The 24,808-nt window shown below is 35.4% G+C and overlaps 3 protein-coding genes across 8 annotated transcripts; 2 read left to right on the plus strand and 1 right to left on the minus strand.

Annotated features, from left to right (window-relative positions):
* Positions 1–730: 730 nt before the first annotated feature.
* On the plus strand, positions 731–14,397 carry LOC140779262 (choline/ethanolaminephosphotransferase 1-like). 6 transcript variants are annotated; one of them, XM_073124273.1, is made up of 19 exons: positions 741–922; positions 1,099–1,235; positions 2,941–2,950; positions 3,037–3,087; positions 3,492–3,569; positions 7,145–7,220; positions 7,309–7,331; positions 7,421–7,521; positions 8,964–9,058; positions 9,205–9,273; positions 10,758–10,827; positions 11,938–12,001; positions 12,066–12,106; positions 12,203–12,287; positions 12,590–12,652; positions 12,780–12,838; positions 12,923–12,975; positions 13,805–13,877; positions 13,963–14,392. In XM_073124273.1, the coding sequence occupies exons 2-19, from the start codon at positions 1,099–1,101 to the stop codon at positions 13,982–13,984; spliced, it is 1,170 nt and encodes a 389-aa protein (XP_072980374.1). In that variant the 5' UTR covers positions 741–922; the 3' UTR covers positions 13,985–14,392. The 6 variants fall into 6 exon arrangements, 5 of the variants coding, with proteins under 5 accessions (XP_072980373.1, XP_072980372.1, XP_072980371.1 ...); XM_073124272.1 differs by having other exon boundaries at positions 731–922; positions 1,066–1,235; positions 12,780–12,975; positions 13,963–14,396; XM_073124271.1 differs by having other exon boundaries at positions 732–957; positions 12,780–12,975; positions 13,963–14,396.
* A 1,766-nt stretch (positions 14,398–16,163) lies between these two features.
* On the plus strand, positions 16,164–18,758 carry LOC140778317 (GDSL esterase/lipase At5g55050-like). The gene is made up of 5 exons (XM_073122964.1): positions 16,164–16,506; positions 17,370–17,500; positions 17,607–17,843; positions 17,959–18,208; positions 18,318–18,758. Exons 1-5 carry the CDS (start codon positions 16,254–16,256, stop codon positions 18,542–18,544), a joined length of 1,098 nt encoding a protein of 365 aa, XP_072979065.1. The 5' UTR covers positions 16,164–16,253; the 3' UTR covers positions 18,545–18,758.
* A 2,117-nt stretch (positions 18,759–20,875) lies between these two features.
* On the minus strand, positions 20,876–23,057 carry LOC140778862 (GDSL esterase/lipase At2g04570-like). Its single transcript, XM_073123755.1, has 5 exons — positions 22,701–23,057; positions 22,230–22,342; positions 21,827–22,045; positions 21,448–21,715; positions 20,876–21,259 (listed from the first exon to the last, which is right to left on the minus strand). Exons 1-5 carry the CDS (start codon positions 22,957–22,959, stop codon positions 21,033–21,035), a joined length of 1,086 nt encoding a protein of 361 aa, XP_072979856.1. The 5' UTR covers positions 22,960–23,057; the 3' UTR covers positions 20,876–21,032.
* Positions 23,058–24,808: the final 1,751 nt, after the last annotated feature.

The raw sequence follows: 24,808 nt of genomic DNA on the forward strand, positions 1-24,808 counted from the left end.
ATCCTAATACTATCATTAAGGGTTATTTATGCAAAACAAAAAAAATATTTTGAGTTTTTAAAATAATAAAAATGAGCTTTTGTGTATATTTGTGCAAATCTTTTGTATAAATTATACGTATATTATTAAAAAAAAAGATGATACTTTTTTAAGAGTCTATTCAATACTGTTACTAAAACATTAAAAAAAAAAATAGTCTGCAAACAATCCACTATTGTGATCGATGCAAATCTTTTCTTATCCAATATATCTTTTTTTACTTTCTTCACAAGCTACAAAATAAAATCATTGTTTTGCTTTCCTTAGCATCAACGAGATTAAACATCAAAATAACTCTCATTATGTGATCATGCTCATCACAGACAGAGATTGGAAGTGCTGGGGGACATCGTACCTCGGGAATGCTTTAGTCATGGAAAACCTGCACGAAAGGGAGGCGATACATTCTTAGTCGTACCATATTTATTATTCTATTACTTTGATTAAGGATTTATTTAGTCGGGTTTTCTCGTATTTAAGTTAGTTTTTTTTTAATTGTTATATTTTGTAACACATATTAAATTACTCAATTTAGATTTCAAATCATTACACTCCAAACTGTCATGTCATCATAAAGAGCCATCAAGCCAAGCTAGTAATAAATAGAGAATTAGAATCGCCGGGAATTAGTTAAGAGTGAAGGTTACCTGCCAACTTTCTAAAGGTGGTTATTTAATACTCGACCAATATTTTTTACAGGAATATATGTTGGATATATAATACCAAGCATTGCCGTAGATATAATCGATTCCTGTGCCTGACTGCAGTCCTTCGTCCAGTCGTGATCGTCCCTCTCTCTCTCTCTCGTTCGCGGTTTGGCGTCGGAGAGAAAACTCGCCGTCCTCTTCCCCTACCCGCGTCGATCTCCGCCCAAATCTCGAAGGTCTCATCTCAGCTACTCTTCCAGATTTGCTCTTTGTATGCATGCTTTCTCTAATCGATCTACTCTTTCCTCTCGATTTGGTTCTGTTAACGTTTTACGCTTCGCGATCTCTGTTGCTGCTGTTGTTGTTGTGGAGATCATAGATTTGGTTTGGTTCTAATTGGAAATCGTAGCAGATGGGATACATTGGGCACCACGGCGTCGCGACGCTGCACAGGTACAAGTACAGTGGAGTGGACCACTCACTGGTGGCCAAGTACATCTTGCAGCCATTTTGGAGTCAATTCGTCAACCTTTTTCCCCTTTGGATGCCGTGAGTTCTTTTTGTTGATCCGCGTTTGTTGTTTAATGTAGTTCTTTTGCTGGTTTATTGCTTCATTGGTCGCATTGTAGTGAGATCTACTACCAATAGTTTCATTTGAGGTGTAAAATGGATAACTGAAGAAGAAAGTAGCAAAATATCACCGACTGCTTAAACTGATAGAGAACGGTGATTTCTATATTTTTATGTTCTATCACTCCTTTTTTTATAGATTTGAGACATTTTGATGGGTCCAAGAAGGTGAACTTGAATTAAACAGGTGGAAATTTAATTTTTTAAACAACTGATGTGGATCTGAACCTAGGAACTTTGCTCTAATACCATTAAATGCTGAGCTTAAGCCATTAAAGAACGATATTTTTAATCTTTTTTTTGTTAAATTGTAACAGTACTAAAGAATTAAAGCTAGAGAAACGAAGAGCTGAGCTCTGTTTTTGTAGAATCCTGAGGTGAAGGCCCAATGCGTTGGAAACACTAAGAGTGAAAATTTCCTGACATATGGAACAATCCTTGACTTACGAATAAGAGCCATTTATATAATTCGTTGCTTGAATAAAGCATAAAGGCAAAATAATGCTGTTCGAACAAACATATGCCCTTGGGCAATTCTCAAAGAGGATTAAAAAAAAAGTTTCGTAATGTTGCAATTTGGAGTTAAATGATGCAGTGTCAAGTATGAGATGTAGGTAAGTAGGTTACCATCAGGATATGGATTTCATTTATTAGTTTTAACATCGTAGTTTAGATTGTGGAGATAATTTTCTTATCCAGTGTTAGTTTGTCGCTACACAAAGTTTAAGAGAAATGTTGGTACAGATTTTCTGGAGGCTCCCACTCAACTGTGAACTTAAAAAGCTTAAATCATTATACATGGATTTTGTGGGAAGAATCAGGTTCATGTTCATAATTTCTATAACCAAATGGCTGGACACTTAAAGAAATGCTGAGATGTGAATCCAATGGCCAATGCTATGAAAAGCTATGGACCTCATTAATGTGATATGCATATTATGGGTCAATGTTTGATAGAGTTCAAAAATGATTTTAAATTGGAAAGTACATTTTGTTTTAATTGTTTGATGAAGAATTACTCGTAATGAAACATTTAGATTTAAACCTCTATATTTCTCTAATTTTTGTATTTCTTAAGGGTAACCCTCAAGCTCCCTGAGTCCCTTTCCAGAAATATTTCTACTCCTCCTTTCCAGCCATTTTCAATTTAGAATCTTGTACTGTACTAGCACTTCTCTCATTCTCTCTCTTGATTGAACGTTGGTACCTTTCTTTTTGGTCAACAGGATTTGTTCATCTAATCATGCCAGTAAGTTATATATATTGCTTTTGGCATCAATCAATAACTTGGCACCCTTTCTAACGCATGGAACAATATGATGTAGCCCAACATGTCATTAAGCTAGTAAACACATATACATTTAACAATGGGGACAAATTTTGATCTTATTTGCAAGAAAATTGAATGAGCAGGAGGGAAATAAGAATGGACTATACTACAGGGTGACAGATTTGGCTGTTGGATAAATAGTCAAATACAATCTAGTTTATAAAATTTACACATTCGTGAAAGATTGAAATTTTAATGGATTTAAAATAATACATTGTTTTCTTTAATGATATCTTGAAGACTAATTTTCCTTTTTCTCTCTTGAAATGTTTGCATATTGGGATTGACTTCCAGACCAAACATGGTAAGAAATTCTTTGTTTCAGGGAACCATCTTGCAATTTTCATCATTTCAGTTAAGAGGTAGTGATGGTGATCTTATGTTTTCCAGATTACACTTACAGGTTTCATGTTTCTAGTCATATCAGCAGTTCTTGGTTATGTAAGTATTTCCGGCAGAAGATAACTCTATATTGTGTTGTTGGACACATCCATTTTTCCTTTCCGTGATTTTGTTAACTAATATTTGTCCAGTTTTATGTTTGGAGAATTCAGTATGTTAAAAGCTCATAATAATATACGCTTCAGGATATTTTGTAGTTCACATGCTTAATATTAAGGTTCATTCAAAGGAAGAGATTTTTTACTTTCTTTAGATATTCATAATTTATCATTGACGAATATTTCTATCATTACCAAGTAAACAATTTGCAACTCGTATTCTTATTTGAATCTTTCAAATATTCATGCATACAGTAACCTCTGTAGTATTGGAACTCTCTTAGATTACATCTCATTTTCAAATTATCAAATTCTCTTTGCTCTAACATACACTTTTCTCCACAGGTATATTCACCTCACCTTGATACAGCACCGCCAAGGTGGGTCCACCTTGCTCATGGATTGCTTCTCTTCTTGTATCAGGTTTGTCAAGTTTGGAGATGAACTTCAAGATATGTAGTTATGTACATTTTAAACTATGGTGTTGCATCTTTTTTGCATTGGACTAGGCTTATACTATATAAATGTGCTACTCCTAACAATCAGGACTTAGGAGTATGTGTAATTTCCTAATTGGGTAATAATCAATTTAAAAAGTTGAATGTTCAATATGTAAATGATATCATGTCAAATGACACCCAAGGAAAGGAAAACTTGTTTTGTAAAACTATCAAGAGGTAATGTTACTTGATGTGCTTATAGTTCTCTTGATACTGAGGCATCTATAATGTGCATAGAATTCCAGTCTAGTAAATAAATTCTGTTGTTCAAGGTAGTGCCTGATTTAAGGATTTAACTGACTTTTCTAAAATGAAATATTTTTTTTATGATTATTGTCACATAAAGATCCTGGTTATTTACTAGTCATTTGCAAGGATCTACCATCTTTGGGACAACTTGACACAATGTAGCTTCTCGTCGAGATCTACATATTAAGTTGTTGAATTCCTTGGTGCATGATAAGGCAGTTCAACCCTCCATAATTCAAGACAAGATAATAGTAAGTCATACAAAATTTCTAGGCTATGTTGTCCATGGTGCACTTGAGCTTTTGATTGCATGCAAATTATGAGTCCTTTGTTGCATAACTTCAAATCCCTTTCTTCTTTTGATGATCATTGTTACGTCATGACTAGGCATATACCTCAGTATACTTGAGATACATGAAGCCCAATAAATTTTCTAAGCCCACAATGACAATAATTTGTATGATATTTGATTATAATAAATGTAAACCAATAATAATAAAAATAACCAATTTCACTACTATTATATCACTAATCAAATTGAATTAACAGATGGTTTAAAACATATAGAACTAAAAGTTAAAAGGGGTTGATTCTAAGTAGAGGTAGAGTTCCTGCACATCTCGCTAAGTCGTCATGTTGACCAGTGCCTTAAATATTAACAACTACAACTTAGTGAGTGGAATCTACTCAAAAGCTAAATAAATTTAAATTTTCTAACTTTAAATAAATTCAAGTCCAGCGATATAAAATGAAAATTTCACTAAGCATGTTTATAACAATAATAATAATAACAATACAGGTAACAATAAACTAAATACTTATAACATGTTACGTGCCAATTTGTTGATTTTTTCTCAATATTAATAATATCATATATCTATTAGGTCAATATTCTGTAGATCCATATCAACTAAAAGTCACCTTAAGATGGCACTCAGGTTTTTTCATTATAGTTGATCCGATTATGATCACCAGAAGGTGTCACTATATGATAAATACACTCTATCTATTCTACTAACTATTGAGAGATATTAGAGTCATCTCAGGAAGTCTTTTGATCTAATCTAGGACTGTTTCCTAAGCTCGTAGAGTCATTTAAAAAAGTCACCGCAGTGAACTAAAATAAGACTCTTCTCTGAACCTCTGGATAGACTTAAGTTACCACGGAAAGTCACAAGCAATCTATGAAGGGACTATTATATCTAAGTCATATCAAATATTAATTATATTTTTCCACAAATACTCATGATTATTAAGACATTAACATTGCTAATTGCACGAGGTATAGCAATACAATGAGTCATGTTTTGCACACAAAAATATATGATTTGAATATAAAGCATGAAGTACAAGCGAATAAATATGTGAGTGAATCCACTCACATAAGTATAGGTGAAAAAACTAAAATTTCTTGTCCATACGTTACAGCAAATCACAACCTTTAATAATAACATATTTTAATTTAATCAATATCATGATTTCTGAAATTTAAACTAATTAATTATTAAATTGGGTTACTTTAAACCCAAAGCTTGGGCTAGGCTGCAATTGGCTTGCAATCTGCTCAAGCTAATTCATGGAATGGGTCCAAGGCCCAAAACCCAAAATTCACGGGCTAGGTTGTGATTAGCCCACGGCCCACCAAAACCCTAGAGAATTGTTTGGGCTTAAGACCCAACCCACAATTCTTCATGGATTAAGCTATGGGTTAGCCCCTAAACTAATAATTCTGGTTGGGTTATATCTGAAATCCAAACCCGAACCCACAAATAAAAGAAAGGGGCGAGCTTGGTTAAACCCGAGCTCACCATTAGGGCTGTCAAAACAATCAAGCCAGCTTGATAAGGCTCGATTAAGCTCGGCTTATTTTGCCAAGCGGGCTTGATGTTGAATTTTATGCTCAAAATTAAATTTGAGTCGAGCTTGATCTCGAGCCAGCTCGATCAAGTTGGCTCAATAAGGATCATATATATATATATATATATATATATATATATATATATATATATATATATATAACATGAGTAATATGAACCATTATATTTTGATCTAATAGCTCAGCTTCTCTATCTTTATATAGTTGAATTATGTTTTATTTCAAGCTTGCTCAGGTTTGAAAATGATTTGAATTGATAAGGTTTCAAATTACTAATTGAGCAACTCGTTTAAGCTCAAGCTCGGCTCAAATTGAAATGATTTAATTCAAGCTTAATCACAAATCGAGGCTTGAAATTAATTTCCTTTCAAGCTTGATTAGAGCTAGGCTCGATCAAGTTTAACTCGTTTGCACCCCTACTCACCATCCTTGATAAGTCCATCAGCGAGGTAGGGGAAGATCACTGGCGATCTCTCTCGCCGACAATTCATTGGTCGCACTGGCATCTCCCTTGGGGCCTCAACAACTCGGATGAGGAAAGTATGGATCAATCATGGTGACTGGTGGTAGAAAGAACCCCAAACATAGTTGACGGCGATTCGAGCCACGCGGGCTCCAAAAGAAGGCATCTATGGCTCAAGACCAATGATGCGAAGCTTCTGGTACAGAGCTACAACGACCCAAAGCTGCCAGTCAAAGTATTACGTCAATGAAGTCGTGAACACCAATTTAGGTATTTATAATTTAACCTATTAAACTTTACTTAAATTTGAGGGGTAGAAGAGAAGTGGACTTTGATTACTCCAGCAGTGCTCTGATGGTGCTTCGGTGGTCCGCTCCCATAAGTGGTTTCGGCAATAAATAAAAGAAGATGATGAGAGGAGCAAAGAGGAGAGATAGAGAGGTTGCAGATAGGGAAGAAGGTGAATTATGGTTTTTATTTATATAGAGAGAGATTGAATTTTGCTTTTGATTTGGGTTCGGCTGAGAAACCTATGGCCACCCCGTTGCGTATCGACGAGGGAGAACAAAGAGGGGTGCATGTGCGCCCTCTTCATTTTTTTCAGTTATTACAAATATATATATATATATGCATACATACATATTCTGAAGGGCATTCTTTGGGCTTTGTCCACTTTCAAACTGAATGTTTGATTGCAATTGGTTAGTCGTGCACATTAATAACTGAGAATAGACGATTGCCCATGCTCTCAATGTATGCTGATAATGATTTTAAATCATTTCCCTTGCAAAGAGTAAAGAAGTGAAACCGGCCAGTTTGAAACTCACTAAGACTGTATCAGCCTAATTCTTTTGAAGGTACATGATTAAATTTGTACTGATATTACATTTTTCAATCATCTGTTTGCCAGACTTTTGATGCTGTTGATGGTAAACAAGCTAGGCGTACTAATTCATCAAGCCCTTTAGGAGAACTTTTTGATCATGGTAATGCTTTTGGATTTTCTTTGGTTAATTTCATACAAGGAAGCCCGTGGTTAATCTGTTTGAACTTGAACTTTTTATCAATGAGCAGGATGCGATGCGCTTGCATGTGCTGTATGTCCATCTATCTCGCCCTTGCTTCTGCTTACATATTGCAGGTTTTCGGTTTATTTGATGAGCTTGTTTCTTTGACTTTCTATCAGTTTGAAACCTTGGCTTTTGGAAGCACTGCAATGTGTGGCAGAGCTACATTCTGGTTTTGGGTACTTGCAGCTATTCCATTTTATTGTGCAACATGGGAACAGTAAGTTCTTTGGTAATCATATGCATTGTTGTGGACTGAAAGGGCTTTTCAGTGGAGCTAGTAATAAAAATTGTCATGCTCGAATGCCTTTTATTTTAACCTTTGTCAGTTCCACTTCCAAAAATATTCTTTGAAAAATAATGTATTTAGATGCTTTATATTTTGCTATTTTTAACTCTATATCATGTTCTTAGTTCCTCTCTTACTTTTACCACTTTTAGTCTTACTTATGCTGAGCACATCCGCATATCCTTTTCAAATATAATAGTGTGTACAACTGTACATAACCTAAAGCATGTGCATGATAATTTGAATGCATTCATCGCACAATGAATCTTGTCAGGACACATGCTAGAGGGTGACATATCCATGTTAGGTCCCATTTGATGCTAGAGTTAACGACTTCTATTCAGGGTAGAATAGATGCTCATAATTCATACCTTTGCACCAAAATGGTATTATTGCAATGTCTTGAGCTTTTGACAAGCGTTCTTTCAAGGTTCAACTTTCAATGCACATAATGTCAACCATGCATGTGAATAATTGATCTAGCCATGAAATGGTGCTTATCTTCACCTTTTGTTAATGTTATTAATTCTATGTAACATACCTTTTTGTTGCCTGACTCTTAGCTTTGGCAAAAGATCCTGGAAAGTACTAAATCATTGAACATTTATTACGCTATTGAGATAAAAGAAGAAAATCTAATGCAATATTAGTTGATGTGATTGTTTGAATCAGTTGTTGGTGGCAAGCAGTTCACATGCCGAATGCCGTGAAAGTTTCCTACAACCTTTTCTGTGGTGGAACCCAGATCCTCTTGTATAGCAAACCATGAAATTTCTATCTCAGAAATCCAACTATTTCTATTTCTATCTTTATTTCTATGTACCTATATCCATAGTGCTTAAAATAAGAAAAAGAAAACCAAGAATAGGCATAGAAGATCTCCTATCAATACTTTGAATGGACACTAGGAATACAGGAAGGTCAAAAACTGCCATAACTTGAAACTCTTCTCTAGTGAAGTGATTGACATGCAGGATATTGGAAGGTTGAGAACTAAAGAGATGGAAATCCATTATCAATGCATTTATTACAAATTTAGAATTACATGGTTATGATTCTAGCCTAGGTGCTTTTCAAGATGTCAAGAATCTCAATTACTTGGTAAGTTCTTATCAATCTTACTTGAGCAGACATGATAATATCCATGTCAAAGATGCTTGTAGGGGTACGAATGGTTAATGCGAGGTGCATTATTGGGCCCTTAAGGCTTAAGTGACACTTTCTAGATAGTATGCTTTATTTTATTTAGGATAGCTGCTTTGTAACCCCTATAGCTTATCTATTTATGATTATGTGCTTTCTGGTTTTATCTTGAGCGGGTTCTGTTGTTGAGAGTTCTAATCATTTTGACTGACATTTCTTGTGTTATCCAGTTTCTTCACAAATACACTTATTCTTCCTATAGTTAATGGACCCACAGAAGGCCTCATTCTGATCTATGTATGCCATTTTTTCACATTCCTGATGGGTATGTAGCTTTACATCCTCTTTCGTAACATGACCAGAAAATCGATATGCTTATTTTGGTATATGGCAGACAGTTTTCTTTGTTGAAATGTGTCGCCTACTTAAGACACATTATATGCCTTCTATATTTACTATTTTTTTTTTTAGGAGCGGAATGGTGGACACAAGATTTTCGAATATCAATACCCTTCTTAAGTTGGGTGCCTTTTGTTCCTGGTATGTTGGACCACTGAACATTAATGATATTCATGATTAATTGCCTAACTGTTACATAGAAGATATTTCATGTTGTAATAGTTGTTTGTAATAAGGGTGAAGCAGCATTTTGCATTGGCTCATGAGTCAGGACAGATTCTTTTGAACTTTGTTTGTGCCACTGATTCTATATTTTCATATGTGGAAAACTTGGTTTGTGCTATATCTGTGCTTATCAAAAATCTTGTTTATAAATATACATTTCCTCTTCACAACCAAGCTGATAAGTAGCTGGGCCAAGTAGGATTTTTATATGTCGAAAACTTGGTTTGTTCTGTATCTGTGCTCATCAAAAATCTTATTTATAAATATGCATTTCCTGTTCACAACCAAGCTGGTAAGTAGCTGCATCAAGTAGGACAGGAAATATATTGTTTTCAGTAATGGTTTTGTTAGATTCATGTTCACAATCCTAACATATACACAACTAACATATTATGTTTTTATTTTATTAGTTGCTAAAATAGTAATTTGTTGTTTAGCTTTACTATTGAAAATAAAGTATAATTGAATTATTCTAATCTTGATCTTTTATAGCCTCTCTTATTTGTTTCAGCCTTAAATTTGTAAAACTATCTATACAGAGTTTCTCAACAATATGGGTTTGGCTAGACTTGAATAAAGGCAGCTTATACTCAAGAAGATTCCTGGAAGAGTTGACACATTTTAATGACCCTTTGTCAACCTTAACTTCAATCTTCTACAAGATAGTGCCAAAAATCTTGACCAAATGAAAATCAGACTAGCTGTGCTTGCCATGAAATCCGTCAGGTCATCTGATGTTCCTCTTGTAGCTCCAAAATTCAAGTGGAAGACACATCTTGAAGTTGACAGAATCTGATTTGTGGAAAAGTGGATGATGGGTGGATATAACATTGTATCATGATTTAGAATAGGATTGTAGATCACGTCAAATATTACATAATGTTTGGGAAATTATAATTTGAGATATTTGTATGTTTTTCCCTACCACTGATGGACTTCAATATAAATCTGTTTCGAGTAATTCTATTAAGATTTAAGAGTTAATATAGTAAATGTATTCTCATCAATGTCTCTTAAATTTTTGCCTCAGTGATGGGCTTAATTTTCAACTTTTGTTGAGATTTTATTCAGCTTCTTGTCTTCCTTCTCTGAGTAATAAGTACATAAATGGACGGACAGGGAATTTCAGTTGATATCTATCAATATTTCCAATAAAATATCCATCCCGGTCCCAGTAAACTAGTCTTGAGATTCTGCGTTATGTTGATTAGAGTTAAATTTGTAACATGATAACGTTTTGCGTCATTACAGTTGGTATGTATATGAAACATCTCTTTCTTAAATAGCAGTTTGACCTTCCAGATTGTTCTGTTTCGCTCTTAATTTTACACACAGAGTAATAACATAATTGACTGTGATCTTGCTTTACTTAAACTTTTTACTCTTTATTGTTGTATCAGAAACCCCTGTATATGGCGTTGTTGTCTTTCTACTGATTACTTGCGGTGTAATCCCAACTATCGGAGCCAAGTTAGTTTCTTATCACAAATTCATAGTATACATTCCTTTATTATTTTAACCAATAATGTTTATTGTAATTATGATTTTAATAGTTTGTATGTGAGGTTATTTTGTTCCTTATGAAGTGACACGTGTACTCTGGCTTTAAGATCCCCCGTTTTGATGAAATGATCTTTCCTATCTATAAAACACGGATACTTCATTTACCCCTCCATACTGATATCCGATATGTATTGGACCTCGACACGGTATTGATACAGCACGATACGTATCGGATATGGCTGGAGGAGTATCCGAATTAAAAAAATAATTCTAATTTTTTGATAAGCTTCGAATACTGCTCCGGTACATTTCTTTATCATCCTATTCTTTTTTTACTAATAGATGATACAAAATATATACTTTATATGTATATACGATTATCCAATCCTTCATGATGTTTTGAGGTTTTCTTTATTTGATAATGAATTAAACATACAACTTGAAAGTTATTTAAAGTTCTAAACTAATTGTAGGTTAATCGTTAAATTAGGTTTCAATGTTTCATTAATATTTTGAGTTTCATATCAATTTCTATTATATTATCATTTTAAAGTTTTAGGCATGTAGATACTAAATTTGTAATTTTCTTTCTTTTTATCTTATCATTTCTAATATGTCATTATTTTTTACTATATATTATATTAACTGACAATAGATTGTATGTTATTTATTTATGTATTTACATAAGCATCCGTATCCTACTTTTTAGAATTTGTCGCATCTCTATATTCGTATCACCGTATTCCATATCCGTATCCGTATTCCATAGTTCCCCATTATATTATTGGTGAAGCCTTATTTTGTGTACTGGCCGAACTGTGTAAACAAAAGCGACTCCTTTGGTGTTCATAATTTCCAACAGTTTCTGGACATTAATCAAGTTGTACCAGTCAACAGTTACTTCCTGGTTGTTATTTTTTTGTATAAAAGAGGTTAGAAGCAGAACTTATGTCCCTATTTTAGAGCGAAAAATTTATAGTGGAACCACTCAAGAATGAATGCTAGAATCCTATTATATGTGAAATGAAATGCTATCTATGATTATGGCTTTTAAATTTTAGTGGATGACTCCTGCAGCATTTACAATGTCCAGAAGGTTGTGCAAGCAAGAAATGGAAGCATGATGTCTGCTTTAGCTATGGTAAGTTCTATACGCAACACCTTTACTTATCTTTTCTTACCTACGTCTTTTCCTTTTCTGCCAGATCTTCCCTTTTGCCGTGCTCTTGGCTGGTGTTCTTGTCTGGTTTGCACATAATAATTAACACTACTTGGTTTCATTTTTAATAGACTAGAATGCATACTATATTTTGTTTGTGGAAAATTGTGAATCTTGGTGCAGGTCATATTTGTCTCCCTCTGATATTATGCGCAATCACCCCCATTTGCTTATAGTTGGAACTGGTTTTGCATTTGGCTTTCTAGTGGTAAGACACTTGCATTTTGCTCTATATTATAATCATTAACATTGTGGGTTATTAGTGGAGGCAGAGTTGCTGGATAAGATAATACTAAGAAACAAGAAGTGCTAATAGCATAGTGGGTTAGTCTTGAGTTCTAAGTCCTTGCCTACTTTAGTCTAGACTGCCATAATCCTTGGAGATATTCCCTGCTACTGTTTAGTTAACTGTGGCTCATTATATGCAAGGATTTTGATCTGCATACTCATTGCAAATTGAGCTCGCATTTCGTGATGTATGCTGAGGAATAATATCAATGTCATGAACAGGGCAGGATGATTCTGGCCCACCTGTGTGATGAGCCCAAGGGTTTAAAAACTGGAATGTGCATGGTACCTATCCTTGCGAATCTTTGTTTTTTTACTGCCTTATCCTTTTGATTCAGTTAAACATGGTCTTGGAACATGCTGATTTAATCAGAGTGATACTTAAATATTCCTTTCCACCTTTGTGCATCAGTCGCTAGCTTATCTTCCTTTTGCAGTTGCAAATGCTCTAACTGCTGAACTAAATGATGGGTATTTTTCTGTATGCTATAAATTCTTCTGGTTACTGTACTTTCCATGTGTTATCTTTTGCCTTTCTTGGTTGGCTGGTTGCAGAGCTCCTTTAGTTGATGAGCAGCTAGTCCTTCTGTTGTTCTGCTTATACACAGGTACGGCAAACCATCTTACCTCTCAGTTATCACAGCTTTCATTTATGAATAAATTTGTCTTTGTTACAGCAAATTCCTTTGGAATACTGACTGAGCTACAGATTCGTCTCTTAGAAATATTATTCCTGATAGTTATAGTGTCATGAAAAGGAGATGTAGAATTATGACCTCATATTGCATGGTTGATAGGCAGAGGCATTGTCTGACTCCCCCTTTAGATCTGAGTAATGCATAGTTAATTTAGTTGGGGCCCCTTTAAGTATGTAAAGACGTCCTAGTAAATCTTCACCAAATCTATGATTAAGACTTTTGGTGAAATTTCACAAGCAATAAGTATCACATGCACGTGTTTTATGATTTTATATTACAGCTGTGCTGTCCGTACTCCATCTTAATTCAACCTTCAGATTTAATAAAATTATAAGCATCTAAATTGATAGCAACATGACCCATTATATTCTTCATTCATTACATATGCAAATCATTATCTTTTACATATTCTATGGTTGATTGTAGCCAAATGCCAACAGTAGTGTGTACAAAAGTAGAACATATATCATACATGCATCAAAATGATGAGAAATTCATGTTTTGTAGATTGTTCCATTTTCAAGATTCCTTCTGTTCTCTTGTACAATCTCGACTTTTGGACTGAAATTATAACTATTCCTTGCATCCCGTACCTTCTTGATTTCCCTTCATAAAGAAAGGGTCTATACATCCCTATTTACCAACAAGTAGTTTCCTCCCTCCATCAGTCCACACAATCTGAGCCACCTCCCCAGTTCTCTCCAGCTGTTCCATCTGACATATTTCATATATTTGACAGTGGGTCTCTACCTGCATTTTGCCACATCAGTCATCCACGAAATTACAGATGCTCTTGGAATCTACTGCTTCAGGTTTGACAGATGCTTGTTACCTTAAGCATGTTGTTCTTTTGATATCTCGGTGGCATTCCTTGATTGCAATTTCCACTATCGACAGGATAACTAGGAAGGAAGCTTGAGAAGGCTATGGGAGCTGTACTGTTACAGATGAAGACGAATTACTGACATTCTCCATGATGATATGCGAAAAGCCAGCTCTATATGTTCCCAGTTTTTGGAACCAACCAGAATTATTTCTCGGAGGTTTGTGGAAGGCAACGAAAGTCGGTTAGACGACAAAAGAATATTGTGATACTACGTGGGGTCAATTAGATGCTATGTCCGTCCTACTCGTCTTGTACGAAAGTGTACATCTTTTTATTAAAAATGTGAGAAACCTGGGAGGAAAAGGGTGAGCAGAATAGAGACACACAGAGAGAACGGCTAATGGATACAATTCTTTCACTGTAGTAACTTGTTCTAATTGATTACTGTAAGGATATTGTCCTTTTCTCTTGATTATCATATCTGTGTGTTTAGATTATGATTGATAATTATAATGGCACTGCCCTTCTCTTTATACGCTTAGTTTATAGTTATATTTGATGTGATATTAAAAATAGAGATATGTTGATAAATAATTAAAAAAAAATCTTTTATAATGTATGCTTTTTTGGGTATACTAAGTTTGGTGTATGTTTACTTTCGATTAATAAAATTTAAAACCTAGATCTCCGTGACACTGTCAAACTACCAGGCCATCAAGTTGCTACCACGTTATTCTTACAATAAAATAAAGAACTAATATTTCACCACGTGTGACAACTACAGACGTTACTACACAGCCCAGCCTTTCTTTGACTTTGGGTGGCAAAACCCAAGATATAATTTTAGCTTTGAAAACTCACGTGCTCCGGTGACTTTGTCCAACCACGTCTTCCCACCTCAGCAAATGCGGTGGGCCAGGTGGCAATCTTTTACCAACGTGTCGTTATCACTTCATTAAAAGAATCCACGCATTCTTCCACAAACATCTAAGCTGGCAGTTTGTAATCTACGATGCGTAGTTTCGCTCTATGCCACGTGCCCTTGCAACGGTCCAAAATTCTTGTTGACAAGTTTCGATCGATGTATAGCAGCCAGCCCCTGTAACTTTTAATTATCACCGTAAGATTTGTTAATCCCCTTACTTACTGGCTAATCATCTAGTGAGATAGTTGGATAAACCCAAGAGTAGTTAGAGTTTGATGTGCTCCTATCTTAAAAGACGAAAAGGGTTTGAGATGCCAATTTGAGAAAGTAATCAACTAGAACCATGGGAAAGAACAGCGTATTTAACAGATCGAATCTAATGTCAATATGTTATTTGGCTACATATACTGACTTGTTCTTTGGAAGGTGTAATCAAGTGGCTCCTTATAGATCTCCATTATTGCACCATCTACAACCGAGTAGGATCCCACTATATTAAAAAGAAAAATAAAAAAGGACCCATGCGGTCTCTCCTACCAACCTTCTTTGGCGAGTCTCTCTTTATCGACAAGATAATATTATAAATAAAGTCTTCTCTTATAAATATATATATGTAAGAAAGACCCATATTTAAAATAATAATAATAATAATTACTGACTAAAACAAAAACCCTGAGATAAGTTTAATTTAATAAGTACCAACAAAATAGAACGTTTCTTATTATCCTTATCAGACATCTCTTAAATTTGGATTGAATAGATAGATCTATTTATTAGCTCTTTTTATTTCTCAATATATATATATATATATATATTTTGGTCACATATGCTTACGCGTTCTTTTGAAGGTCTTCCCTTCCCGTAGTGGGTGGTCATATGTCTCCATTATTGTATTATCTACAACCGAGTCAGATTCCATATTCCAACGTTTCTTTCACACTAATATATATATATGCATTGAGAGCCAGTCAACTAATGCAAGCATAAAATTATAAATAAAACCTCTTGTTGCTACGAAATTGCAGAGTAACACACTGAGTCTGAGTTAAATTTAATTTCGAATAGTCTTTTTATAATCTCTAAATTAATTCTTATCTCACTCCTTTGATATGACATTTGAGATTAAGCAAGTGGTTTTAGTGGTACTTAAGTTAAATTATAGTTATCTATCCAAGGATGGATTATGGATAGGGCGTGGTGTAGTATTTTTTACTTATTTTCTCAAAAAGAAAAGCTCTATTTATAAATAATAAAAAGAAAGGAGTTATTTGTAATATGGTGTAAGTATATGGTGTTATATGTAATTTTCTCTATGTACAAGTCTATATATGTAGTTAGATAGCTTCAATCTTTTCTCACAACCAACCACTGCACTTTCTCTAACTATATTTCTAGCAAAAGGAATAGAGTTAGAAATCCCCAAAGATAGCAATAGCCATGAGGTTGGTCACCTCCTCTCTCCTCTTTGCCGTCGTCTCTATTCTCCTTGTGATCTCTGTGGCTGGTGAGCCGAGAGTGCCCAAGGTTCCGGCGATCTACGTGTTCGGCGACTCCACGGCCGACGTCGGCAATAACAATTACCTGCCGGGGAAAAACGCCAAGGCCAACTTCCCTCACTACGGCATCGACTTCCCGGAGTCGAGGCCGACGGGGAGGTTTAGCAATGGCTACAATGGTATCGACTTCTTGGGTAAGTACGCGCTATAATCTTTGTCTTAGTTCTCGTCTTTATCTATCATATTTCTTGGATAGGGTACTCCATATTCTTTGTTATCTGTCGATAAGTGTGGAGTTATCCATCAATTTTGAATGATTCTGTAGTTATTCTAGCAACTATTTCCTATTTACCTAGGCAAGCATGGGATGTTTGATGACTATCTAAAAATATCCTCTTTATTGACATCGATTCTTAATTAGCTATATTCCACCTATCAGGAAAATAAGTTATGTTGAGAATAAAGGAAAGGTAAATAAAAGGAAAGTGCATTAAGACGTGATTCTTTTAAATTTGCTTCCAATTATTATCTTGGACGAGGTTATCAATCGTGTATGGTAATACTCCCGAATAGATTACTATAGTTTTATTATTGTGTACTACAATTTTGCGACTTTGGATTAAAGAGTCAGATTTCTCCACTTAGCTAGAGGGAGGAAACATCGTAGCGTAGAAGATGGAGTAGGTCAGCTAAAGAATCACGTCATCCAACCAACCATATATATATATATATATATAGAGAGAGAGAGAGAGAGAGAGAGAGAGAGAGTTGCGAAGATCGATTCACTTGGTTAAAGTATAACATAATCCACCTACTCTCGAGATATATATTATATATATTAGAAGTACTCAATGCTCAATCAAGCATTATGAAATTCGTTATGAATCATGTGGAAAGCTAATTATGAGGGATATATAATTAGAGTGGGTGCGATCGATCACAATAATTAGATGATACGATGCATATCTGAGATGATCACGCACAGAGTACCAATCATATATATGCCTTCTTTCCAATTGGGACACAATCTAACCACTGATTTCTATCATCTCTGCAGCTATTCATATGGGCTTCAGGAGGAGCCCACCACCATATCTTTCTCTCACAAATAAGACCAGCCACCAAATCCTCAAAGGTCTTAGAGGTGTGAGCTTCGCTTCTGGAGGTTCTGGTATTCTTGACTCCACTGTAAGCATCTATCCCCTCTCTCTTTTTTAATATTAATTAATAACAAACTAACTATGGTTAATTATTTGTCAACAACCAAACAAACAAACAAAAAAAATCTCAACAGGGGCCTACTACAATCATCATGTCAAAGCAGATAGAGTATTTTGCGACGCTCAGATCAGAGATCTTAACTCGATTGGATGCAGCTAAAGCTTCGTTCTTATTCTCCAAATCCATCTTCTTCATCAGCTCCGGCGGCAACGATGTCTTCGCACTCTTCTCGCAGAACCAAACACTAAACACCACTGGCATTCAACTATTCGTGAACACTCTCGTCTCTAAATACGAGAACCATGTCAAAGTAATCCACTCCTCCCTTCTTACTTCTTAATTGCCTTAGTTCACAGTGATCAAGTATAGTACTTCTTACTACTAGTTAGTGTATGATTCCATAATTCTTTCTTTAATCTTGGCAGAATTTGTACAACATGGGAGCGAGAAAGTTTGCGATAACTAACGTGGCACCCATCGGATGCTTGCCGGTTTCGAGACGTTCGAGTCCGACTGGAGAATGCATCGATGCCATGAATGCAGTGTCCAAGGGTGTAAACGATGCCATCGCAGCTCTCTTCAGCAAGCTTAGCTCAGAGCTACAAGGGCTCAAGTACTCAATCGGAAGTTCCTACGATCTGATCTTAAGTTTAGTTGCCAGCCCAAATACCGTAGGTAAGCTATATATAAAATTTAAAACTCGTCAAATACTTTCATTTTTAAGGTACAACATCACACTTTATCAAAGTTTATCCTTTATCTTTTATTTGTATTACTCTTATAGGGTTGGAAGAGGTGAAGAATGCATGCTGTGGAGGTGGCAAGTTCAATGCCGAGACTGGTTGCACTCCGAATTCCACGTACTGCTCGAATCGCAATCGATTCGTCTTCTGGGACGCAGTGCACCCCACCCAAGCCACCTCCAAATTGGTTGGGTTTGTCTTCTACAATGGCTCTCCCCAGTTTGCTGCCCCAATTAACTACAAGCAATTAGTGGAAGGAGGCTATTGATTATCTGTTCGTTTATTAAGTCGTTTAATTGTCGTTAACTTTAGGGAAGTCAATAATGTATTGCTATTCTTTAATTTGGTGAGGAAATAAGTGATCGTCTGCTTCTCCCGTGTAATAATACGAGGGTGCATGCGTGCTAAAAGACAATAATTATTCAATTTGAACTTTAAGATTTATTGAGTTTGAATATATGTCTGGGCGTTGGAAATGTCAACGTACTTGCACAACTACTGAGAGTCATAGTCAAATTCCAATATTTAAAAAGACTATGCTGTCTCTTCCATCCCACCAACCCTGGTATAACACATTTGCATGGCCTTCTTTCATACGTAGCCAATTAGAAACCGATCAAACTAACGGAAGCTTCCTCATGTATACAGCTCGATAATAAATGGTTATATTGGTATCATATATGCTTTATTATAAACACTTACAACCAACCACTATACCAGTTTGAAGTAACCAAAAATATTAATGTATAGCAACAGCTATAGCTATAGCTGTAGCCTATGTGGTTGGCCACCTCCTCTCTCCTCTCTGCGTCTCATATCTACTCTACTCGTGATGCACGGTAGCTGGTGAGCCAAGATTGCCCAAAATTCCGGCGATCTACGTCGGCAACAACTTCCCTCATGATCGCGTCGACTTCCCGGAGTCGAGGCCGACGGGGAGGTTTAGCAATGGATACAATGCATGGTATCGACTTCTTGGGTACGTACGTGTTATAACTTCCTCCCAGTTGTGGTATTTATCTATCTTTCTCTATGAAAAAATTGTAAAAAATTTGACGGATAGAGACACTTATTATTCTGACAGTTAAAATATATATACTAATATAATATTTCACTGGTATTTCTTATCGAGTAATGGAGTAAAAATGTCAGTAATTTAGGATGAAATGACGTTATATTTTAGTTAACGTAAATGTTGAAAGATACGATTATGCTCCCACATAATTACTGGCATTTATAATTATTAATAAAAAATTAAAAATGATCGATGTGAGTTTATAACGGGTGGATAGAAATGATATTTTATAAATGCCATTAATTTCGTATGAAATGCTATATACTATTTTAATTGCGTCCATATTTATAAATATGGGATTGTACCTAGATAATTATTGACATTCAGTAAATATAAGCAAAAATTTACAATAATGAACCCGAATCCAAATTTGAAAAGAAATAAAAATCTCTAAACTTTTCACCTATTATGCATCTTTAATCCTTATGGTTCCTCTTCTAATAGTTAAGTATTTGTTTATAGCCCGATTCACGAATCCATCAGACCATGCTAAAATATTACACATTGTTATCACCCACTAGCTCACGAGATGTCGAACTCGAATTAAATTTAAAAAAATATTATATTTCATCATGTCGAGTGTAATAGGTTTCTATGAAAATGTTTTTTGGTTAGCTATCATAAAGATGTACTAATATAGTTAGCTAACATAAAGATATACTAATATAGTGGTATCCAAAAGGGAGGAATAGAAAAATTAGATTTGGCGAGGATTTCTTCACTAATATTTTTTCTCCCTCCTCATCCTCCTCAGAACCATAGCACTTAATCAAGTCGGTCCCTTTGGAACCTGTGTTGAAAGTAATGGGGAGATAGGTTTGCATTTAATTTGGGTCCCGAGCTGGTCGTTTATTTTGACACGCCTTATTACATATAAGAAAATATTTCGAGATAATATTCCTATCTAAAAATTGTTTCTTTCTTGACATACTTGCATACTTCCTCAGTTCTTGGCTATATTCCATCTATCAGAAAGATGTGGCTTGAATACGTAATTCTTTTAAATTAAATTTCACTTGTTAACTTGGACGAGGTTGATGAGATGAGGGGATTAATCGTGCATGGTAACGTTCCCAAATAGATTAACGTGGTTTATTACTGTGGAGTAGGTTGGTCTTAAATTCATATCTAATTTCCGACTTTGGTTTAAAGAGTCAGATTTCTCCATGCGTAGCGTAGCCGTAGATGAATTGCAGCCAGACAAATAAGAAGTAATAAATAATCGTGGAGTAGCATCCAACCATCTCTTTAGATCTCGAGAATGTATGTATATGACACCATATGTTTTATTTATTTGCAACTCAAATTAATCCCACCCTATACTAATAAATAAATCTGGAGCTTAGTTGGCATCAATTGTATGTATTCAGACATTCAAATTATATTTGCTCAGAACTACTCTTTTTTATTCACTTTTGAAAGTGATCATAATTGTCTAATGCATATATACTAGGCACATCCAATGTCTCTGCTCAAATCGATTTGAAAGAGTTACTTCAGGTGCACGCAATCACGTAATTATTATTTACAAAAAAGGAGTGATAGATCAGAGAAGCAAAATGGAATTCTTGAGATACTAGTACACAGTAAGGGAGTACAAGATGCTTCGTTTATTTAGTGACGAGAAAAGCTTATTAACTAATCGAGCAGTCATTAGTCCGTAGCTGAATTAATTAATTAATTAATTGCCTATGTCGACCAACGTCTTGAAACTAATTAGAGTAGTAAATTGGAGGGAGTTGTTGAAGAAGGCAGTCGCAGCCACCTGAGCAGTCTTCATGGTGGGGTGCACTGCGTCCCAGAAGAGGAAGTCGTCACGATCCGAACAGTAGGGACTTGTCTCATCGCAACCCATTTCTACATTTAAACTTCCACTTCCACAGCATGCCTTCTTCACCTTTTTAAACCCTGAACCAAACCAAATCACAACATAAAAGTACATTATGTCAAAGAATGAAAAAAAGAAGAAGAATAAGACGATGGTACGTAATAAAGATACAGTACGAGCTTATTTTATAGCAGTAGTAAAGTATTGTTGTTGTTTCAGGGTTAATCTATTCACTCGTCTAGATTGTATTTTGAGCTAATAAACTTACCGTAGTGATGGGGGTGGTTTACTATATCTAGGACCAGGTCGTAGGAGCTTCCAATTGAGTACTCCATGCCTCGCAGTTCTGAGTTCTTGAGATCTTTCAAGAGAGATCTAACCCCGGCATTTACAAGTCCGACCAAACTATTCAATATATTGAGGCATCCATCGGTATGAGTCAAATTCTTCAGATTAACATATCTAGCACCCGGGATGCATCCGACTGGTGGCACGTCAATTAATGCAAACTTTCTTGCTCCTAAGTTGTACAACTCCTGCACACACACACACACACACACACACACAGACAAACACAGAAGAAAAGAAAAGATAATTTAATTAGTTATTCGCCATTAGTCTCCTCTATAAACTTCTTTGTTAATTACCTTGATATGCTTTTCGTAGTTGGAGATGAAATCGTAGTAGAATTTCAAGTTTATGTTTGATGAGAAGAGTGCGAAGAAGTCGTTGCCCCCCGAGCTGATTAGGAAGATGGATTTGGAGAACAAGAGGGTGGCTTGTTCTTGACCAAACTTATTTACAATGTCTTGTCTGACTTTGGCAAAATATTCTATCTGCTTTGCCATGCTGAGTGTTCCGGATCCCTAAGATTATAATTAATCTTTTTGTCAAGTAGAGCTAGTTAATTAAAGAAGAATGAGAGAGAGAGAGAGAGAGAGAGAGAGAGAGAGAGAGAGAGAGAGAGAGAGAGAGAGAGAGAGAGAGAGAGAGAGAGAGAGAGAGAGAGAGAGAGAGAGAGAGAGAGAGAGAGAGAGGAGATCTACTTACAGTGGAATTAAGAATACCAGAACCTGCAGAAGCAAAGCTGACTCCTGTTTCCCATGTCTTATTTCTGGGAGGAAGATAGGGAGGTGGGCTCTCCATGAAGCCCATATGCTTAGCTGCAAATTAAAGAATGGCATTCAGGACGCTAAGATTCTATCTTGTACAATATTTGGTTCATAAGGAATATTATTATCGAGTATCTTAGTCCAAGACACAATGTAATATATACTATGATCTACCGAAGTTGGTAACTTTTAATATACCTATCAAGTGAAGTACACTTCTAGCACTCGCCTGTCAAAAATGTCTTTTATGCATTCAATAAAAGAAGATATAGAAGTGACCATTAATCTATATCAGTAAGTCTTTCGGGTAAATGCTAAAAGTAAATAAGAGAATTTAATTATTCTCTCTCCTGATTTCTTCCTTCTCATCATCCAAATAGCTCTTAAGTGCAAATTAAAGAAGGCATACCCAAATAGTCGATAACATTATATCCGTTGCTAAACCTTCCGGTGGGCTTCTTTGTCGGATAGTCGATACCGTAAGGAAGGAAATCGGCAGGATTGCTAATGCCTGGAAGATTTTTATTGTTTCCGACATCGGCCGTGGAGTCGCCGAACACGTAGATCGCCGGAACCTTCTTGTCGACGTCGATCTGACCTTCCACAGTGATCACAAGTAGTAGAACATAGATAAAGAGAGCAAAGAAGAGAGAGGTGGCCAACCCCATGGCTGGCTACTCCTATATTCTGGATAATATGTATGATGGTTGGTGGTTGAACAAATTAAAGATCCAGGATATCAAAGTATTCACAGAGCTGTACATGGCTTTTTATAGACAAAGTGGCTATTCTATGCTGAAAGATGTAAGTAGAAGAAGTTAATCGGTGTCGTACTACTTTGCCATGCCATGGTGGAAACATGGGTAGAAGTGCGATGCATTGGATGCCAATCACTAGATGGGAGCTTCCAAAAATACAAAAGAGGTTCACGTGACAAAAGATCTAGGCTACTGTATGTCTCGTAATTAATGGAGAGTATAATGACAAATTTCACGTGCCCAATATAACTAGAGAACAAGTTAAATGGATACATATATATACGAGTAATGCGCTAGCTTTCAGTGCTAATTAATGTCTAACCAAAATATTAACCTCGTCATTTTCTCAATTACAGTACTATTTAAGAAAGAGGTGATGTTATAATCGTTTTAACTTAGTTGATTGGAGAAGATCTAATAAGGTCTTTCATGGAAACTGTTAACGTCTCTTTGTAGACATTACCATGTACATATATGCATACATATATCTACATTTATATATGGATAATGCTAGGTTGGCACTTGTTTGAATCGAAGCCTTTTTGCATTTAAGACAGTGTCTTTTCTGAGGAAAATAGTTGCGAATAAGTTCTTTTCACCTAAAGATCTCACGCATTTAGGACTGTAACTGAAAATGACCCTCTCCTGACTTGCTAATTAGCAAGAGAATTGAACGAGAGCACCAAAATTAATCATTAATTGTATACTTCAGTTAATATATACACGTTTTTGACATGTGAAACAAAGTATACATCTTTATACTAATCAACCACCATAGCCACAATGCCAAAAACAAAAGTGTATTTGGTTGCTGAATCCTAGGTTTCCTCAGGGATCAGACATATTCATTGAAATTATTTTTAATTCACTGTTGAGTTTATAAAGTACTATATATATATATATATATATGAGATAACAAAAAAGAATGACACTATTAATTGTTCTCGATGAAAGAATCAATAAATTACAGTTATCAGATTGGGCTAATAAATTATACCTAGACTCTTTGAATTTGTTAAATAATCACGCAGTCTTGACCAAAATGATTAAACTGTTACTCTAAAATAAGAATAAAATTGCCCTTAGAATACATCGAATTGATCATGTGATATCTTGTTAATGACAAAAATAAATCAAACGAATAATTAAATGGAATGTACGTGCATTTAGAAGGTTTTAACATACTTGAGATGGTCATTTTTATCATGAAAATATGATCTATATAAAACAATTGGTGAATTAGACTAGGATCAGACATTTTGATAAGCAAGTCAAAATTTTGAACATATTTGCTTTGTATTTTAGGGTTCCTAGAGGTGAAAAGTGCAAGTTGTAGGGGTAAGAGGTTAAATGTAGGGCTACAAGGGAGCTGAGCTTGAGTGAGCTAGGCTCAGCTCGGCTCGACTCAAGAGGTGGAAAAACTCAACTCTGCTCAAGCTCAATTCGAGTTGGAAAAGTTCAACTCGGCTCGGATCATCTCCAACTCAAGCTTGGCTTGATAGCTCATGGGCTGGCAGCTCAACCCAAAATATAAGTGTTTATTAGACTAATTCAGCAGCCCATTTCATGGTATATGAGAGGATTTGAACCCTAATCGGCTAGGTTAATAAGAGTTCCTTAAACTAACTATTATATATGTCATTTATACTTTCATTTCAGTATATATATATATATATACATATATATAATATTATCTCACATAGTATATATCAAGTCAAGTTCAAAAATTCAGCTTGGCTCGTCTCATTTAGAGCTTGAG

The sequence above is a fragment of the Typha angustifolia genome, chromosome 15, assembly GCF_048772165.1.
Source record: "Typha angustifolia cultivar Huaian chromosome 15, ASM4877216v1, whole genome shotgun sequence".
Taxonomy (NCBI): domain Eukaryota; kingdom Viridiplantae; phylum Streptophyta; class Magnoliopsida; order Poales; family Typhaceae; genus Typha; species Typha angustifolia.

Excerpts from the sequence above, each read along its gene's own strand:
- LOC140779262 (XM_073124272.1), top strand. The coding sequence starts at position 1,099 with ATGGGATACATTGGGCACCACGGCGTCGCGACGCTGCACAGGTACAAG. Across the intron at positions 7,332-7,420 it reads GCGATGCGCTTGCATGTGCT|TTTGAAACCTTGGCTTTTGG; the intron begins GTATGTCCATCT and ends ACTTTCTATCAG. Across the intron at positions 9,059-9,204 it reads TTTTTTCACATTCCTGATGG|GAGCGGAATGGTGGACACAA; the intron begins GTATGTAGCTTT and ends TTTTTTTTTTAG.
- LOC140778862 (XM_073123755.1), bottom strand. The coding sequence starts at position 22,959 with ATGGGGTTGGCCACCTCTCTCTTCTTTGCTCTCTTTATCTATGTTCTA. Across the intron at positions 22,046-22,229 it reads CTGGTATTCTTAATTCCACT|GGATCCGGAACACTCAGCAT; the intron begins GTAAGTAGATCT and ends TTATAATCTTAG. Across the intron at positions 21,260-21,447 it reads AAACCACCCCCATCACTACG|GGTTTAAAAAGGTGAAGAAG; the intron begins GTAAGTTTATTA and ends GGTTTGGTTCAG.
- LOC140778317 (XM_073122964.1), top strand. The coding sequence starts at position 16,254 with ATGAGGTTGGTCACCTCCTCTCTCCTCTTTGCCGTCGTCTCTATTCTC. Across the intron at positions 16,507-17,369 it reads CAATGGTATCGACTTCTTGG|CTATTCATATGGGCTTCAGG; the intron begins GTAAGTACGCGC and ends TCATCTCTGCAG. Across the intron at positions 18,209-18,317 it reads TGCCAGCCCAAATACCGTAG|GGTTGGAAGAGGTGAAGAAT; the intron begins GTAAGCTATATA and ends TTACTCTTATAG.